Source organism: Neovison vison, chromosome 6 (assembly GCF_020171115.1).
Source record: "Neovison vison isolate M4711 chromosome 6, ASM_NN_V1, whole genome shotgun sequence".
In the NCBI taxonomy this organism is placed as follows: domain Eukaryota; kingdom Metazoa; phylum Chordata; class Mammalia; order Carnivora; family Mustelidae; genus Neogale; species Neogale vison.
The window spans coordinates 163593817-163609394 of NC_058096.1; the positions used below are offsets into that span (position 1 = coordinate 163593817).

The 15578-nt window shown below is 39.0% G+C and overlaps 1 protein-coding gene across 5 annotated transcripts in view; it reads right to left on the reverse strand.

Moving 5' to 3' along the window:
* Window positions 1-15578, reverse strand: part of ZNF445 (zinc finger protein 445) — a 48631-nt gene that overhangs the window by 12259 nt on the left and 20794 nt on the right. For 2 of the 5 annotated variants that reach the window (XM_044252840.1, XM_044252834.1), the window contains exon 2: window positions 724-1292. In XM_044252840.1, the coding sequence (XP_044108775.1) occupies window positions 724-1152 (429 nt within the window). In that variant the 5' untranslated portion in view covers window positions 1153-1292. Of the gene's footprint in view, window positions 1-723; window positions 1293-1829; window positions 1985-4110; window positions 4194-15578 lie in introns of those variants that run through there. The other 3 variants (XM_044252838.1, XM_044252837.1, XM_044252839.1) reach the window with 3 other exon arrangements.

Sequence of the window (15578 nt, forward strand, 5' to 3'; positions counted from 1 at the left end):
CTTTAAGTGCCTGGCTGCTTTACTAAACACCAGCTCTGGGGGAGTCAGCTGTTTCCCAGTGCTAAGGGTGGGGCTGGGCACATGGTGGGAATTCAAATATACACTGAATAAATTCTCATTGTTAGATCAGTTTTGCATATTCTTTTCAATAATCTGAGAATCTGGGAGAATGTGAGCAACGCTTGAACAACGAGGCTGTGAAATAAAGTCTTCCAATATCTTGGCCCTGGGCTGTCCCTCAATACTCTTCTTACCCCTGACCCCTGCACAGAACAAATCGTCAAAAGAAAGAAGGAAGATGTTGTGAGTGCACTGCATTTATAGGTCTTACCATGTACTCAGAAGCCAGGAGTCCTGACTAACAGCAAGAGAGACATTACTCCCACTTAACAAACAGGTCAATATCAAGTCAAATTAGATATGTGGAGATGGACTGGCATAACGTAGGTCACTGTGTCCAAAAGCTCATTACTGATATCTATTTTTTTGCTGACCCTCTTACTGGAGCCAACTGTCCTCTGGGAAGGTGGGAAGGGCTGCCAGCTCAAAGGTCCTCCGCTCAAGGTCTAGTTCTCAGCTGCTCAGGTGCTGTGGGAATGAGAAGGGATGACATTCCCTGCCTTCCTCAATGTTGAGGGTTAGAGACCCAACCCACCCACTCTAAATGAGCTGGCTAGCTGAGAGGCAGAGTTCACTGGGCACTGCACACTTGTGTACACTCACCCTCCATGGTGTCCCATTGATGTCCCTCTGCAGCTCTTCAAGCAGGGCCACAGCTTCCCCACCACTCTCAGGGTGATGGAGCTGCACCCAGGTCCGGAGCTCCCCAGGCAGGATGCTCAGGAATTGCTCCAGCACCAGCAGCTCCAGGATCTGGGCCTTGGAGAGAATGTCAGGCCTCAGCCACCAGCGACAGAGCTCACGGAGCCGGCTGAAAGTCTCTAGGGGCCCAGAAGATTCATGGTAGCGAAGCTGCCTGAAGAGCTGGCGAAATAGTTCCTGGCCAGAACGGTTGAGTGTTTGTGGCCTGGCAGCCTGCACTGAAGTGTATCCCTCATCCTCTTCTTCCTTCTTGATCATCTGAAGACGCCCTCGTTCCCGTGAAGCCTGTGCCTGAGCTGGATGGACAGCATACCACCTGCCTGGGGGCATCACTCCTTCTCAGGCTCTACCCAGCAGAATGTGAACCAGGTCTATGTTAGCTGTGTCGCTGTTGGCACATCAGGAGTAGTTTTTCAGCACGGTAGTGGGCAATGCCATTTGCTGGGATATCAGATGTCACTGTCAAAAGACTAAAATAATCAACATTATTGTTCAGGAGGGATGCAGAATGATGGTGCAGTTAGATCCTGGTAGCCAGGATCTCACTGGATGTATGAAAAGAGGGCACATGAAGATTTGCACAATCATGCCTGCCAATATTAAGCAGACCAGTGCTACATTTTCACATACTGTGGTAAACTAAGAAAATAACCCAGAATGCAGGAAAACATGTACAAGGCTTGTATGCTAACAACTGCAAATGGCTGATGAAAGAAACCAAAGGTCTAAATAAACGGACAGACCTACTGTATCATATACTGGAAGACTTGACATAATAAAGATGTCAATTCTTCACCAAAAAATCTACAGGTTTAATGCTATTCCTATCAATATCTCAGGAAAGTTTTTCATATTTATAGACAAGATTATTCTAAAATTTATGTGGAAAATAAAGGAATTACAATAACTAAAACAATTTTTAAAAAATAGAGTATGAGGACATCGTCTACTTAATTTCAAGACAAATCAAGACTGTGGATCCAGCAACTGAACTACTAAATACTTACCCAAAGAATACAAGAATACTAATTCAAAGATGTGTTTTAATGTTTACAGCAGCACTGTCCACAATATCCAAATTATGGAAACAGCTTGAGTGTCCATTGACTGATGAACAGATAAGGAATATATGGAATACATATAAATCAAATACTACCCAGCCATCAAAAAGAATAAAATCTCGCCATTTGCAACAACGTACATGGAGCTAGAGAATATTAAGTGAAATAAGTTAGCCAGAGAAAGACAAATGCCATATGACTTCACTCATACATGAAATTTAAGACACAAAACAAATGAGCAAAAAGGGGTGAACGGAGGAGAAAGAGAGAGAGGCAAACCAAGAAACAGACTTTTAACTATAGAGAATGAACTGATGGTTAAACCAGAGGGGAGGTGAGTGGGGGGATGGGTGAGATAGGTGATGGGGATTAAGGAGTGCATTTGTGATGAGCACAAGGTGATGGATGGAAGTGTTGAATCACTATACTGGACACCGAAACACTGTATGTTAACAAACTGGAATTTAACTAAAAACTTTAAAAAAAAGAAAAAAAAAGAGAGAGACTGTGGTACTGGTGGAGGAAGAGACACATAAACCAGTGGAAAAGAAAAACCTGGGATAGACCAACACAAATATGGCCAACTAATTTGTAATATTAAATGTGACTTTACTAATATTGTAGTATTATATTTAAAAATATCTCAAATAAGCAATTCAAAAACAAAACAAATGCTGATTAGGAATTCCTTAAGTGATTGTGACCCCACCAACATGTTAAGAACTATAATCTGGACACTACTCATCCAGCTATCTTCTCACTGAGTTTCCTCTGTAACTCATCATAATGGAGGCTCTCCAGAGGTTTAAGCCACTTTCAGGAGACATCAGAGTTTAGTGTACAGAGAGGCGAACAACTAATACTGACCTGGGTTCAAATCCACCTCTCCACTTATTAACTGTACTGACTATGGAGGCATCACTTTACCTCTTAAAATCTCTGTGTCCTCACTGTATAAAATGGGGGTGGTTGTGGGGTTTAAGTAAAAAACTACCTGGGCACATCTTGGGCTCTCAGTGAATGTTTTTCCACATCTACAGTAAAAGTTTATGCTGTAGGCCACACCATTCTACCCTGCAGATGTGCCCAACTGATTTTTCATGAAGGTGCAAAAAGCAATTCAAAGGAGGAAGGATAGTCTTCGCAACAAATACTGATGGGGGAATTGGACATTCATTGGCAAAGTAATGAAAGTCAAGTTAAACCTTACATCTTATACAACAATCAATTCTAAATGAATCCCAGACTTAACTATAAAACATAAAGCTATACAACTTTTAGAAAAAAAGCATAGGAGAAAATCTTTATGATCTAAGCCTAGGCGAAGTCATTAGAATTGACATCAAAAGCATGACTCACAAAAGGGAAAACTGATAAACTAGACCTCATCAAAATGTAAAACTCTGCTCTAGGAAGGCCCTTGTTGAGAGCATGAGAGATAAGCTACAGACTGGAAGATAATATTTATAAGGCACATACCTGACAAAGGACTAGTATCTGACTATATAAAGAATTCTCAAAACTCAACAGTTAAAAGGACAAATAATCCCATAAGAAAATAGGCAAAAGACATGAAAATAAATACAAATAAGGACATGAAAAAATGTTTAACATAACCAGCCATCAAGAAAATTCACATCATCTTAAAACTACAGTAAAATAATCATTATGTATCTATCAGAATGGCTAAAATAAAAAACAGTGATAACACCAAATGCTGTTGAGGATACAAAGAAACCAGATCACTCATTCATTAATAGTAAGAATGTAAATTGTATAGCCACAGTCTGGGAAACAGTCTGGAAGTTTCTTAAAAACTTACCATACAACCTAGCACCTAGACATATATCCCATATGTACCTAGATATATATCCCAGAAAAATTAAAATTTGTGTCCACAGAAAAATTTGTACACGATTGTTCACTGCAGCTTATTCCCCTAAGTGGAAACCACCCAGATGTCCTTCAATGGATGAAAAAACAAACTGAGGTACTACTATACTATGGAACACTATTTGCAATATAAAGAATGAGTATATGCAACAACTTGGATACATCTCCAGAGAATGGCGATGAATGAAAAGGGCCAACCTGAAAAGGTTTCATAGCCTATGACTCTATTTATACAACATTCTTGAAATAGCAAAAGTATAGAAATGGACAACAGATTAGTGGTTGCCAGAGTATTAAGGACTGGAGGGCAGAGCAAGAGGTATTACGGTTTTACATAATTAAAGTAGGACTTCATTTTTGATGTTTGACTGCTGACAGTTTTCAATGTCCACCACTCGTACTTCTTCTTGCCAACATCTGGACAAAGAAATAAGAAAGCCCAAGTGTTCCCTTAGCAATGGCAGTAAGTTCAAAGTACATAAGCCCTGGCTGGGTTGTGTACAAAAATCCGCACACCACCCCCACTCCAACCATAATAAAAGCCAAAGCTAGTCACCTCTCCTTACTCTCTCAAGCCATTTTTTTTTTTTTTACATTTTAAATAGTTATAAAGGATAGCAATTCGAATGCTTTACATTTCTACTTAAGTTCATATTGCACTAAAATTATTTTACATGGAAAAACAAGCTTTAGTATCATGACATAATGTCTTAGAAACATTCTTTGATATTCACATTTATTTTTAAGATTTTATTTATTTATTTGACAGAGAGAGAGAGAGAGAGCGTGCGCACAAGTGGGCAGAGCAGCAGGCAGAGAGAGAGGGAGGAGCAGGCTCTCCACGGAGCACGGAGCCTGATGAGGGGCTCTATCCCAGGACCCTGACATCATGACCTGAGCTGAAGGCAGACACTTAATGGCTGAGCCACCTAGGCAGCCTGATAGTTACATTTACATTAATGGATATTTCAAAGTCCACTTGAATAAATTTTCTATTATATACCAAATTTTCTATTATATACCAAATCACCTAACAAAAATATATAATACTAATATACATTGATACTGAGATATACTGAATATCTGCTTTGACATATTGAGAGCAGATATTCAGTATCTATTATTACTCCCCTTGAAAATACACTGATTTTTAAAACACACTTAAATCAGTCTTGGTATCTAGTAATAACATTTGAGCCATACCTGAAAATTCTTCATTTACTGTTGAGTCTCCACAAGATGAATTTTTAAATTTAACATTTACTTCATTTAAAAATGAAGACAAAAACGTGTTATTAGTCCTTTTAGCCAGTGGAACAGAAGTATGAGAAGAGAGATAAGAAGAATGATTTTCAATGCTAGCTTCTAAGCTACATTTTTTTTTCAATTTATTTATTTTCAGAAAAACAGTATTCATTATTTTTTCACCACACCCAGTGCTCCATGCAAGCCATGCCCTCTACAATACCCACCACCTCGTACCCCAACCTCCCACCCGCCAGCCACTTCAAACCCCTCAGATTGTTTTTCGGAGTCCATAGTCTCTCATGGTTCACCTTCCCTTCCAATTTACCCAAATTCCCTTCTCCTCTCTAACGCCCCTTGTCCTCCATGCTATTTGTTATGCTCCACAAATAAGTGAAACCATATGATAATGGACTCTCTCTGCTTAACTTATTTCACTCAGCATAATCTCTTCCAGTCCCGTCCATGTTGCTACAAAAGTTGGGTATTCATCCTTTCTGATGGAGGCATAATACTCCATAGTGTATTCGGACCACATCTTCCTTATCCATTCATCCATTGAAGGGCATCTTGGTTCTTTCCATAGTTTGGCGACTGTGGCCATTGCTGCTATAAACATTGGGGTACAGATGGCCCTTCTTTTCACGACATCTGTGTCTTTGGGGTAAATACCCAGGAGTGCAATTGCAGGGTCATAGGGAAGCTCTATTTTTAATTTCTTGAGGAATCTCCACACTGTTCTCCAAAGAGGCTGCACCAACTTGCATTCCCACCAACAGTGTAAGAGGGTTCCCCTTTCTCCACATCCTCTCCAACACATGTTGTTTCCTGTTTTGTTAATTTTGGCCATTCTAACTGGTGTAAGATGATATCTCAATGTGGTTTTAATTTGAATCTCCCTGAGGGCTAATGATGATGAGCATTTTTTCATGTGTCTGATAGCCATTTGTATGTCTTGATTGGAGAAGTAAGCTACGTTTTTTATAACGTAAACATTCAGTTCTCATCATTTTGTTGCAGTATAACCAAGTCTGCCTATTATAATAATAATAACCAATGTTAGAGTCTTTGGAATCATGATTGTAATTAAAGCTTGGACTTAAAGCTTGATGAAGTTAATGACAACCTCCTGGATCCCGTTAAATTTCTACTGAGCTAATTTAAATGGGATCCAGGAGGCTGCTATTAGCTTTATTATGCTTTAAGTCCAAGTGAATAATGGTATTAAGGAAGGCACATGTTGTAATGAGCACTGGGTGTTATACACAACTAATGAATTGCTGAACACTACATCAAAAACTAATGATGCAATATATGCTGGCTAACTGAACATAATAAAATAATAAGTTCCACTTCCAAATAACACTTTAAAACAGTTTCAAGTACTGAACTAACTAGCCAGCATCAGGTTAGGAATTTTTTCAGTGCTCTAAAGTATAACTTTTGGTATCAAAAAAGCATAGTTAAGACCTTTGATTAGTTATGAATCAAAAAATCAAGAACTAAAATACCAGTGGTTCCTGTGACAAAGAACCCCTCCAAATAATTCAGGGAATGCTTAGAGGGAATTTCATTCTGCAATGCTTATGTTGTTTTAAAAAAACTTAGGAGCTCAAATCATCAACCTAACCTTTTACCTTGAAACACTGGAAAAAGAAGAGCAAACCTAAAGCAAGCAGAAGGAAAGAAACAGTAAAGAATATAGTGGAAATTAATGAAACAAAGATTAGAAAAACAAAAGAGAAAATCAATGAAATAACAAATTGGTTCAATGAAAAGATCAACAAGATTGATAAACCTCTAAAGTGATGAATAAAAAAGATTCAAACTACATAAATGAGAAACAAAAGAAGAAACATACTACTGACTTTACAGGAACTTTTAAAATATTAATTAAAAATAAGACAATTTTTGCCAATAAATACTTTCGATGAAAATGATGAAAAGTTGTAGCAGTTATAAAACACAAACTCTACTAAAATTAATTCAAGAAGAAACACAAAATCTGAACAGACATATAACAAGTAAAGAGATTAAATTAGTAGTCAAAACCACCCATAAAGGGCGCCTGGGTGGCTCAGTTGGTTAAGAGATTGCCTTTGGCTCAGGTCATGATCCTGGAGTCCCAAGATGGAGTCCCACATTGGGCTCCCAGTCCCACAGGGAGTCTGCTTCTCCCTCTGACCTTTCTTCCCCCTCATGTTCTCTCTCAAATAAATAAATAAATACATAAAATCTTAAAAAAACCCAAAACCCACCCATAAAGAAAAGCAAAGACTCAGATGCCTTTTTGGTAAGTTGTACCACATGTTTAAGGAAAAAATAATACTTAGGATGCCTGGGTGGCTCAGTCGGTTAAGTGTCTGCCTTGGGCTCAGGTCATGATCCCACAATCCTGAGATCAAGTCCCACACTGGGCTCCCTGTTCAGCGGGGAGCCTGCTTCTCTCTCTGCTTGTGCTCCCTCTCTCCATCTCCAACAAATAAATAAAATCTACAAGAAAAATCATACTGATACTTCATAAATTCTTCAAAACAACTGAAGAGGAAGAACTTCCTACTTTATTCTATGAGTTTGGTATTACCTTAATACCAAAATTGGACAAACCATTCTCTCTTAAGTATACAAATGCAAAAATTCTCAACAATATACTAGCACACTGAAATGCCATAACACATAAAAGAATTATAACCCATGACCAAATGGAATTTATCCTAGGAATGCAAGATTATTTTTTAACATATCAATAAAAACCAAAAATCACATTAATATGTCAATAGGAGGAAAAAAATTGACCAAATCCATACTTTTAAAAGATTACTTATTTATTTACTTATTTAATTTGAGAGAACAAGAGTGAGAGAGATCATACAGGTAGAGGGAGAAGCAGACTCCCCACTGAACAGAGAGCTGGATGCCAGGCTGGATCCCAGGACCCTGAGATCATGACTTGAGCTGAAGGCAGCTGCTTAACCAAATGAACCACCCAGATGCCCCCAAATTTTTCATGACAGAAATAATCACTAGGAATAGAAAGCAACTTCTAATAGTGTTAAAAAGCCTCTACAAAAACTCACAGCTAACATCATGTTTAATAAAGACCAAATGCTTTTCCCCCAAATTGAGAACAAATTAAGGATATCCACTTTCAACTCTTCTTTTTAACACTGTACAGGAGGTTGTAGCCATGGCAGGCAAAAAACTGGAAGGAAAAATAAAAGCTGGGGGTACTTCCAGGGAAAATGGCAGAGTAGGAGGATCCTAGACTCATGGTTGCAACAGATATACCTGATAACACCCACATCAGTATAAATAACCCAAAAAGCAATCATAAGGCCAGCAGAACAGACTCGTCTAACCAGCTAAATGTATAGAAGAGGTCACACTGAAGGAGACAGGAAGGGTGGAGGAGACGTGGCCAGAAGGGATGATCCGGGTGGAGAGAGAGGAGCAAACCCTACACAAGGCACCCCAGGTACCGGAAACCTGCACAGGGAAGAGGAATCTCAATAATATCTGGCTGTGACAACCAGAAGGGCTTCATGTTTCAAGTTTTTAAAACCAGTGGAGCTTAACACCTAGAACTTTAAAAATCAGCAGGATCAGCTCTGGGGAGGGCAATGAGAACTCTGTCCCCACACATAAAGTGCAATGAATAGCTCCGCTGAGATACAGCAGAGAAGCAGCAATTTGAAAACCACCGGGGTATACAAGAAAGAAATTTATTTACTGATCTTAAGAGCTTGTGCTGGAAGGGCAGGTATCTTTGGGAGACTTCTCCAAGAACAAAAGAGCTGGTGGGCACAATTTCCCTCCCAATCCATGCAGCCTATATACAGGAACAACTGTTGGAACCAGCACAGTGAGAACACTATCCACGTAGCTTCTATTTTTTTTTTTCCGGAGTTCTTTTATTTCTTAATTGAGGTATAAGTTAACATAATATGTTAGTTTTAGGCTGCAGAGTCCATTTATTTGTGAAGAGAGAGTGATTAGGTACAAACTATTAATTCAAGTACGTGTGTTAAAAAAATGAGAAGATAAGCAAACAAGTGAAAGGTAGGGGTAGGAAAAAAATAAAAAAGCTCAAACGATGTAACTGTTTACATAGAAATGCAAGGACATCTAACAAAGTATTAAAGCTAGTAAAAGAATGCATTCAGTCAGTGGTGCCTGGGTGGTGCAGTCCATTAAGCAACCCATTCCTGATTTTTGGCTCAGGTCATGATCTCGGGTCTTGAGATCAAGCCCCACGTGGTCCATGTAGCTTGTTAACAACACACCAATCTCCTGTGACCCGCCCCCTCTAACAGGCCCTTGGCAGCATTACATCCAAAGTGGTGCCACAAGCTGTGTGTAAGCGGCCCCAACAGGGATGAGCACTAAACCAAAGTAATCCTGCCCAGCAGAGAGAGGAAGTAAACCACATACATCAGTCTACTGGGGCCCAAACAGTGGGCTGGGGGGCAGAAATCTGGTCTGAGAGCAGGCCTCACTTACTGATTAAAGCTTCTCAGGGAACAACATACAGAGAGTGCCCTGTAGTTTGGAGCTACCGCAGCCCTGGAAAACACCTGGTCTGATGCAGTTCAAGCCCAAGGTGGCCACAGACTGGCCCACTAACAATACAGAAACCAAACTGTAACCAAAACAGGCAAAGAGAGCCATTGCAGAAGATAGGCAGAATGTAAACACGGCTCAGCCATAGTAGTATGGTTCATGCAACACACATAAGAAATACCCCTGAAGTTCCCGGTTCTGGTGAACAGAGGACACTGTAGTGCAGGGCACTACAGGACCTCTTCTTCAAAGGGCACTACTTTCCAGAGGAGATATAGCTGATTTTCCTAATGCATAGAAACAGACACAGAGACTTAGACAAAATGAGAAAACAGGAATATGTCCAAAATGAAAGTATAGGACAAAATATCAAGCAAAAGACCTCAGTGAATTGGAGATAAGTGATATGCCTAATAGAGAATCTCAAGTAATAATCATAAAGATATTCACCGAACTTTAGAAGAGTGGAGGACCTCAGTAAGACCCTCAACAAAGAGATACAAGACGTTAAAGAGAAACAATCAGAGATGAAGAATCCAGTAACAAAAATTAAAAATCTACTAGATAGAATGAAGAGTAAACTAGAAGAAATAGAAGACAGCCATAAGAAAAAATTTAAAAAGACCACAAATAAATGGAGAGTAAAGAACATTCTACTAAAGAATGAATGGGATTACAAAAAAATTAAAGAAAAAAATAGATGGAAGCAAGAAATAATGAATATAGAAACAAACAAAATCCCAGTAGAACAGAGAAATGAAAATAAGAGCTGGTTATTTTAAAGAATTAATAAAATTAAAAAACAACAACAACCCTAACCAGACTTACCAAAAAGAAAAGAGAGAGGCACCTGGGTGGCTCAGTGGGTTAAAGCTTCTGCCTTCAGCTCGGGTCATGATCCCAAAGTCCTGGGATCAAGCCCCACATCAGGTTCTCTGCTCAGTGGGGAGCCTGCTTCCCTTCCTCTCTCTCTGCCTGCCTCTCTGCCTACTTGTGATCTTTGTCAAATAAATAAATAAAACCTTAAAAAAAAAGAGAGAGAAAGGAGCCAAATAGATAAATCATGAAAGAAAGAGGAGAGATCACAATCAAGACTCTACAGAAATACAAACAATTATAAGAGAATATTATAAAAATAATTATATGCCAACAAACTGGGCAATATAGAAGAAATGGATGCATTCCTAGACATATACAAACTACCAAAACTGAAACAGGAAGAAACAGAAAATCTGACCATAACCAGCAAAGAAATTGAATCATTAATCAAAAATATCCCAACAAACAAAAGTACAGGGCCAAAAAGCCTGTATATACCAGGAGAACTATACCAGACATTTAAGGAAGAATTAATACCTATTCTTCTCAAACTGTTCTAAAAAAATAGAAATGGGAGAAAAATTTCCAAACTCACTCTATAAGGCCAGCATTACCTTGATTCCAAAATCACACAAAGACTTCACTAAAAACAATAATTACAGTCCAATATCCCAATATCCCCTATGAACATGGATATGAAAATTCTCAAGAAGATACTAGCTAACTGAATCCAACAGTAGTTTAAATGAACCATACCACGATTTATTCCTGGTGGGATATATTCCTGGGCTAGAAGGGTGGGTCACATAGTCACTAAGTAATCAGTGTGATACACTACGTTAATAAAAGAGAAGATAAGAATCATATGATCCTCTCAATAGATGCAGAGAAAGCATCTGACAAAATACAGTATGAGTCCTTGATAGAAACTCTCAAGAAAGTAGAGATAGCTAGAATATGCCTCAACATCATAAAGGCCACATATGAAAGAGGCTAATATCATCCTCAACGGGGAAAAACAGTTTCCATGTATTTTAAAAATTCTCCTTTAACTTCTGGATTGATTTATTCATTCTGTAGTAGTTTGTTCTTTAGCCTCCATATATTTGTGTTCTTTCCAAGTTTTTCCTTGTAGTTGACTTCAAGTTTTAAAGCAGTGTAGTCTGAAAATATGCTTTGTACCAGTCTCAACTGGTATCTCTGTTTTCTTATTTTGCAATTTTTTTTAAATTTTTTATTTCTTTTCGCATAACAGTTTGAATTTGGATTGCTTTTGGAAACAAGCATGCCAAAACACACCCAGGATCTAATGTTTAGTTTTGTTTTTTGGTATTTTGTTTTGTTTTGTTTTGGTATGGTTTTTCTTGTTTGTTTTTCCCTCTTTTTGTTGTTGTTTTTGTTCTTTTCTCTTTTCCTTTCTTCTATTCTTTTCTGAACAAAATGAAGAGCTAGAGAAATTCACTCCAAAAGAAAGAACAGGAGGTAGTACACACAGCCAGGGATTTAATCAATATTGATCTAAGTAAGATGACTGAACTAGAATTTAAAACAATTATAAAGATACTAGCTGGTCTTGGAAAAAGCAGAAGACAACAGAGAACCCCACACTGTAAAAATAAAAGAAATAAAAACTAGTCAGGTCAAAACTAAAAATGCTATTACCAAAATGCACTTCCAAGTGAAGGCTATACAAATGAAAATGAACAAGGTAGAAGAGTGAATCAGTGATACAGAAGAGAAAATGAAGGAAAATGAGGAAGCTGAAAAGAAGAGAGAAAGAAAACCATTAGATAATGAAGGAAAACAGAAGACTCAGTGTTTCCAAATCTGGAATAGTATATGGATATTAGGGGCCCCAGAAGATGAAGAGAGGGAGAGAAGGGCAGAAGGTTTATTTGAACAAACTGGAGCTGAGAACTTCCCTAAACTGGGTAAAGAAACAGGCATTTAGGTCCAGGAGATACAGAGAATGGCCCCTTGAAATCAATAAAAACAGGTCAACATCTTGAGAGCTAATAGTGAAGTATGCAAATTTCAGAGATAAAGAGAAAATCCCAAAGCAGCTTGGTTGGGGTCGGGGGAGGTCCTTAACCAACAAGGGTAGAAAGATAAGGTTGGCAGCAGAGTTGTCCATGGAGAACTAGCAGGCCAAAAGGACTGGCATGATATATTCAACGTGCTAAACTGGAAAAATATGTGATCAAGAATTCATTATCCAACAAGCTATCATTCAGAATAGAAGGAGAGATAAAGAGTTTCTAGGACAAACAAAAACTAAAGGAATTTGTGAACACTAAAACAGCCCTGCAAGAAATACTGAAGGGGGTTCTTGGCGCAGAGAGAGCACAAAACTGAAAAAGACAAGAAAGAAACAGAAGCAATCTAAGAACACCAACTTTACAAGGAAACAATGGCACTAAATTCATGTTTTTTTTCTTTTTAAAAGTTTCTAATGAAAGCAAACTTGTATATAAAGACTTAATTGTAGCATGTATATACTAGTGTCCACATCTTTCAATAACTATTCTTAATTAAAAGGACTAAAAGCTCCAATCAAAAGACCTAGGGTATCAGAATGGATAGAAAAAACAAGACCCATGGATATGTTGTTTATAAAAGACTGATTTTAGACTCAGAGATACCTCCAGATTCAAAGTGAGGGGATGGAGAACCATTTACCATGCCAATGGACATCAAAAGAAAGCTAGTGTAGCCATCCTTACATCAGACAAATGAGATTTTACCAAAGACTGTAAAAGAGATGAAGGAGGATACTATGCAATAATATAGGAGTATATCAAACAAGAATATCTGACAGTTATTAAATATTTATGCACCTAACATGGAAGCAGCCAAATACATAAATCAATAAATAACCAAATTAAAGAAACACATTGATAATAATAGGGAACATTAACAACCCTATTCACAGCAATGGACAGCTCATCTAAGCAGAAGATCAATAAGGAAACAAGGCTTTGACACACTGGACCAGATGGACTTCACACATATAATCAGAGCATTTCATTCTAAAGCGACAGAATACACATTCTTCCTGAGAACATATGGAACATTCTCCAGAATAGATCACACAGTGGGTCACGAATCAGGTCTCAACTGGTACAAAGCATATTTTCAGACTACACTGCTTTAAAACTTGAAGTCAACTACAGGGAAAATCTTGGAAAGAACACAAATACATGGAGGCTAAAGAGCAAACTACTACAGAATGAATCAATCAATCCAGAAATTAAAGGAGAATTTAAAAAATACATGGAAACAAATGAGAATGAAAACATGACAGTTCAGAACCTTTGGATGCAGCATATATGGTCCTAGAGAGAACTCATATGGCAATACAGGCCTTCCTCAAGAAGCAAGAAAACTCTAAAACACAAAACCTAACCTTATACCGAAAGGAACTGGAAAAAGAAAAGTCTAAGTACAGTAGGAGAAGTGAAATAATAAAGATTAGAGTAGAAACCAAACGAGCAATAGAAAAGATAACCAAAACTAGGAGCTGGTTCTTTTTTTTTTTTTTAAAGATTTTATTTATTTGACAGAGAGAAATCACAAGTAGATGGAGAGGCAGGCAGAGAGAGAGAGAGAGAGAAGCAGGCTCCCCGCTGAGCAGAGAGCCCGAAGGAGCTGGTTCTTTTAAAGAAATAATAAAATTGGAAGAGGAGTCAAGATGGCGAAGTAGCAGGCTGAGACTACTTCAGCTAGCAGATCAGCTAGATAGTTTGTCTGAGGATTGCAAACACCTACAGATCCATCGGCAGATCGAAGAGAGGAAGAACAGCAATTCTGGAAACAGAAAAACCACCACTTTCTGAAAGGTAGGACTGGTGGAGAAGTGAATCCAAAGCGAGGGGAAGATATACCCCGGGGGGGGGGGGGGGGGGGGAGGGGCTGCTCCCGGCAAGCGGCGGAGCAACGGAGCACAAAATCAGGACTTTTAAAAGTCTGTTCCGCTGAGGGACATCGCTCCACAGGCTAAACCAGGGCGAAGCCCACGCGGGGTCTGCGTGGCCTCAGGTCCAGCAGGGTCACAGAAGGATCGGGGGTGTCTGAGTGTCGCAGAGCTTGCAGGTATTGGAACGGGAAAGCCGGCTACAGAGACAGAGCTGACAGTAAGATCGCAGTTCGGGGTTACCTTCACCGGTCGCAGGCTCGGTGAGCTCGGAACACGGCCGGAAGTCAGGCAGACGGGAGTAACTAGGCACTGTTCTCTGAGGGCACACTGAGGAGTGGGGCCCCCGGCTCTCGGCTTCTCCGAGCCGAGCTGGAGACCAGGAGGCCGCCATTTGTATTCCCGTCCACTGGAACTCTACGGAAAGCGCTCAGGGCAGGGAACAAAAGCTCCTGAAAGCAAACCCCAGCGGATTACTCAGCCCGGCCCCTGGTAAGGGCGGTGCAATTCCGCCTGGGGCAAAGACACTTGAGAATCACTAGACCAGGCCCCTCCCCCAGAAGATCAACAAGAAATCCAGCCAAGACCAAGTTTACCTACCAAGGAGTGCAGTTTCAATACCAAGGAGAGCAGCAGAATTCCAGAAGAGGCGAAAGCAAAGCACAGAACTCATGGCTTTCTCCCTGTGATTTTTTAGTCTTGCAGTTAATTTAATTTTTTTTTTCATTTTTTTTCTCTTCTGCTAAAATTTTTTTTAAACTTTTACCCTTTTCTTTTTTAACGTTTTTTAATAGTTTATCTAATATATATATTTTTTCTTTTTTATATTTTTCTTTATTCGTTTTCTTTTTTTTAAATTCTTTTCTTTTCTCTTTTCTTCTTTTTTTTTTCTTTCTTTCTTTTTGAACCTCTTTTTACCTCCTTTCTCCCCCCTCACGATTTGGGATCTCTTCTGATTTGCTTAAAGCATATTTTCCTGGGGTTGTTGCCACCCTTTTAGTATTTTACTTGCTCCTTCATATACTCTTATCTGAACAAAATGACAAGGTGGAAAAATTCACCACAAAAAAAAGAACAAGAGGCAGTACTGAAGGCTAGGGACCTAATCAATACAGACATTGGTAATATGTCAGATCTAGAGTTCAGAATGACAATTCTCAAGGTTCTAGCCGGGCTCGAAAAAGGCATGGAAGATATTAGAGAAACCCTCTCCAGAGATATAAAAGCCCTATCTGGAGAAATAAAAGAACTAAAATATAACCAAG